General features: G+C 52.9%; 1 protein-coding gene across 1 annotated transcript; it reads left to right on the top strand.

Annotated features, from left to right (window-relative positions):
- Positions 1–1,809: 1,809 nt before the first annotated feature.
- Positions 1,810–4,530, top strand: LOC116909040 (keratin, type I cytoskeletal 16-like). The gene is given in 10 exon segments (XM_032912521.1): positions 1,810–2,343; positions 2,779–2,861; positions 3,060–3,133; positions 3,136–3,174; positions 3,177–3,214; positions 3,298–3,459; positions 3,539–3,664; positions 3,937–4,157; positions 4,254–4,303; positions 4,436–4,530. Coding segments are annotated over 10 exon segments (1,422 nt in total).
- The last annotated feature ends 225 nt before the right edge of the window (positions 4,531–4,755 follow it).

Here is a 4,755-nt window from a genome sequence, read left to right as displayed (position 1 = left end):
ACACAGCAGAGTATTTTAACCTCTATTTGAGTGAGCACCAGGCCGGATCATATATGATACTAATAAACAAACTTTCCTGACCCAGAAAAACTCAGGCAAGACTCTTTGGCCTCCTGTCACCTCAAAAGTGAAACCACAAGGCAAGGACAGAGTCCAGTGCTCTGGGCTTTGTCCCTTGGAATCCAAGAGACTGTAATTAGGCCGGACTCCATCCTCTGTTTTAGGCCAAGACTCTGCCTATTATGGTCCGTGCTGCTACCACACACTATGAGCAGGTTGGCAAATATTGGACTTACCTGGACCTGCATGCAAGGCATCAAGGGAGCCAGGATAATTCTGGCTTTGTGGATATAACCTAGTGGCACTGGTGGAAACACACGTGTCTCCTGTTAGTCCTCAGTCCTTCTCGGCTACAAGGTTAATTCAATGATCAAGAAATGATGTGAATTGAAAAGTCACAGAGCTGAGATTCAGGATGGTGAAGGGTCTGATGTTCTGAGAGCCTCCTGAGCCTCTGTCCCCTGTAGATTGGTGGTGGGAACAAGTCGCACTGGGGGTCTTCTCTGAACTGTGTAGGCAGAATGAAAGGTATCCTCACCAGTCCAGAGCCCTGTGCCCCCGGAATGAATGGAGGCACCAAGCCCAGCCTGGGTAGTTCCTGGGCATGGTTTCTACATCGGGCACCCTGACGCCCATGGAGTGGCAGAGTGGGCTTGTGGCTGGGGACACACAAGCAGCATTAGAAGCAGGATTGAAGTCCCTTCTATTGAGTCCACTACAGGCCACAGTGGGGTACCCTGTGTAGGTGAGAGCATGAGGTGGCATGGAGGAGCTGTGGGTGGGTGCTCTCTAGGTATAGGGATCATATGTTAGGGGTCAGGCTATGGAGGTTGGTAAGAAAGGCAGCAAGGCTACAGAGGAGAATGAATAGGGTGACCACGGTAATAGGGTCTTCCAGGCATGCTTCTTGTGACTCTTATTTATGTGTCCTGAAAGAAGTGACCGATGCCCTAAAGGATGACAAAATCCTCCTGTACTGTGCAGAAGTGAGATGAGGCAAGGCCATGTGGTGGCTAGGGGTGCATGTTATTTTGCACACCACTCTTGACACCTTGGTGTCTCAAAGGCAGCTTTCAAATCCAAATTACATCCCATGGTAAAGCAAATCAACTGACATTTTAGAACCATGAAGACCTGCATCTCCATAGCCCAGGTGTGTCCCTGTGGATGGAGAGCAGGCACAGACAAGGGACGAGAGTGCCTTCAGGATCCATGGTGAGCAACCTAGCTCTACCTTGTGGCAAGTAGGCCTCATGGGAGGGCATCGCAAAGCAGTCTGGGATGGCATCAATGACACTCTTGTCACTTAATGTTCTCATTGTTGGGCAGAGACTGGGTGACCTACTGCCTGATGATTGGCCTGCCCTAAGACTGCCTGCACCTAGGTCTTCCTGTTGCTCTCCCCTCAGGCTCCAAGAACAGAAGCCCATTCCTGTCAGCACAACCTGAGTAATAGTTTGAATTTGTGTGTTTTTCTGTTGTTCCCACACCCTCAGTGCTGGGCAGGAAGTCTGAGCCAGCACATGGAAGAGAGAGTCCACCCTGTGCTGAATAATCTAGAGTGGGGCATTGGACAGGATCGACTGATGAAATCTACAGTGGAACCTGGAGTCAGCAGAAGGAGGGCCCCACCTTTCCCTGGTGCATATAAAGGAATCTGGTGTCTGCGGTATCACCAGCTTCTGCACCCTCCACTGAGCAGTTCTCTCTTCTCCCTGCTCACTTACCCACACTCTCACGTTCCTCAGCATGGCCACCTGCAGCCGTCAGTTCACCTCCTCCAGCTCCAGGAAGGGCTCCTGTGGCATCAGTGGTGGCTCTAGCCGCATGTCCTCCGTCCTGGCTGGAGGATCCTGCCGGGCTCCCAGCACCTATGGGGGCATGTCGGTTACCTCCTCTCGCTTCCCCTCTGGGGGAGCCTGTGGGATTGGAGGTGGCTATAGTGGGGGCTTCAGCAGCAGCAGTTTTGGTGGAGGACTTGGTGGTGGATTTGGTGGAGCACTTGGTGGTGGTATTGGTGGAGGACTTGGTGGTGGATTTGGTGGAGGACTTAGTGGTGGTATTGGTGGTGGGCTTGGCGATGGGCTCCTGGCTGGCAGTGAGAAAGTGACCATGCAGAATCTCAATGACCGTTTGTCCAACTACATGGATAAGGTGCGTGCCCTGGAAGAGGCCAACAGTGACCTGGAGGTGAAGATCCGTGACTGGTACCAGAGGCAGCGTCCCACTGAGATCAAAGACTACAGCCCCTACTTCAGGACCATCGAGGACCTGCAGAGCAAGGTGGGTGGCTCTGGTGGATGAGACCACAGCAGAGCCATGGGCTTTGGGAAGACACCTGTACGGAGTCTAATACATAAGCAAGTAGACTGAAGACCTTTTCAAGTAAAAGGTCAGTGCTATCCAGAGACATTGCTGAAGGTCCTTTAAGAGCATCCATGCCTCAGCTGGAACTGGGACTCTGACACTTAATCCTCCTGAGGCCACTTTATGCTGCATGCTCACCTCCTCAGCTCTGGACCTAGGATAGGGGTGATGGTAGATGTCAGTGCACCCTATTTAACCTGAGCTGGGAGTAGAATAAGACATCAGTTGTCAGAAGCTGTAATAGCTGAACTGTTAGGCGTGGGTTGGCTCCTCCTGCTCCCCTCTTCCTTGGCCCTTGAGTAGCAGGGTTTCTGGGTGATCAGGCCTTGAATCTTTTCATTTTCCCTCTAGATCATTAGAGCCAAGCAGGAGAATGCACAGTCCGTTTTGCAGATTGACAATGCCAGACTGGCAGCTAATGACTTCAGGACCAAGTGAGCAACCAGCATGCTGGGCTGAAGGCAGAGGGCAGAGGGCAGAGTGCTGAGTGCTGAGTCAGAGGGCAGAGGGCAGAGGGCAGAGGGCAGAGGGCAGAGGGCAGAGGGCAGAGGGCAGAGGGCAGAGGGCAGAGGGCAGAGGGAAGGACAAAAGAGTAGGGTTGTCCATCTGTCACTGTAACCTTTCTTTCCCAGGTATGATAATGAGGGTCCTTTTCGTCAGTTAGTGGAAAGTGACATCAACAACCTTCGCCAGGTGCTGGATGAACTGAGATGTCCAGGGCTGACCTGGAGATGCAGATCGAGAGTCTCAGGAGGAGCTGGCCTACCTGAAGAAGAATCACCAGGAGGTGGGGCTGCTGCTGTTTTGGGGGATGGAAGGCAGTGTGGTGAGGTCCCTAGGAGCGGTGACCAACTCTCATGATCTTTGCAGGAGATGCTTGCCTTGAGGGGTCAGACTGGTGGGGACGTCAACGTGGAGATGGACGCAGCTCCTGGTGTGGACCTGAGCCGCATCCTGAACGAGATGAGGGACCAGTATGAGCAGATGGCAGAGAAGAACCGCAGGGATGTGGAGGCCTGGTTCCAGAGCAAGGTGGGGACCTGCTTCCTCTGTGACTTCTGGCCAGGGAGGCTGTGCAGAGTCTCACCCCTTTTCCTGTCTTCTGTCCCAGACCGAGGAGCTGAACAAAGAGGTGGCTTCTAACCATGAGCTGATACAGAGCGGCCGCAGCGAGGTGTCTGAGCTCCGCAGGGTGTTCCAGGGCCTGGAGATCGAACTGCAGTCCCAGCTCAGCATGGTATGAAGAATCTGGTCCTAGTGCAGTCCAGTAGTCTCCTTCCCTCAGGGGTCACAAGGGCAGGAGAGTGAAGGCACCGTGGTACCCATTATACAGATAGAGAAAATAAAGTCAGAAAGTTTGGGAAATATTTTTCCAATAAATCTCTTCTAATTACTGCTCCAGTTGGGGTCAAGATCCATGGACCTATGTAAAAAATGTGCCCAGGGTCCAGCAGAGACAGAGGTGACCATCGCTATTGATCATCACCCCTGTACTTTCTTCACTCACAGAAAGCATCCTTGGAGAACAGCCTAGAAGAGACCAAAGGCAGATACTGCGTGCAGCTGTCCCAGATCCAGGGTTTGATCGGCAGCGTGGAGGAGCAGCTGGCTCAGCTGCGCTGTGAGATGGAGCAGCAGAGCCAGGAGTACAACATCTTGTTGGATGTGAAGACTCGGCTGGAGCAGGAGATCGCCACCTACCGCCGTCTGCTGGATGGCGAGAATGTCCAGTGAGTTGGCCCTTAGTCCCTGCTCACCGTACCTCTTCCTCTGCTGCTTTCTGCACATCTAATGATTGTGTTTCTTCTCCCCTACCCCCATCCCAGCAGCTCCTCCTCACAGCACTCCTCTGGGCAGTCCTATTCTTCTGGAGAAGGTAAGGTTCCTGGGACCAACAGCTTGACTCTGTAGGGTCGGGGCTGAGGCCCTCCTCCCAGAGTCCTGGGAATCTTATTCCCTCCTTGCTTAGTTCCCAGAATCACCTCATTTTTTTCCTTTTCTTTTTCAGTCTTCTCCTCATCCTCCCGGCAGCCCCGGTCCATCCTCAAGGAGCAAGGCTCAACCAGCTTCAGCCAGAGCCAAAGTCAGAGTTCCGGGTACTAATCCGGTCTGCCCAGCGCCTCCTGACCCTCAGCAGCCTCTCATCCTGTGGGCTTGGGGCAGGACCCTGTTTTCTTAATGTGGTCCCCATCTGTCTCCCTTACCCTCTCATGGTGATAGTCTAATAAAGCTTTCTGGTTGATGCAAATTTGTGTGATGTCCATGTTTATCAGATGGGAGAGGAGTTGCAGGGACCTCCCAGGAATTCCTCCTGGGTCCTCAAACTTA

Source organism: Rattus rattus, chromosome 9, assembly GCF_011064425.1.
Source record: "Rattus rattus isolate New Zealand chromosome 9, Rrattus_CSIRO_v1, whole genome shotgun sequence".
In the NCBI taxonomy this organism is placed as follows: Eukaryota; Metazoa; Chordata; class Mammalia; order Rodentia; family Muridae; genus Rattus; species Rattus rattus.
This window is presented reverse-complemented; position numbering and strand designations above follow the sequence as displayed.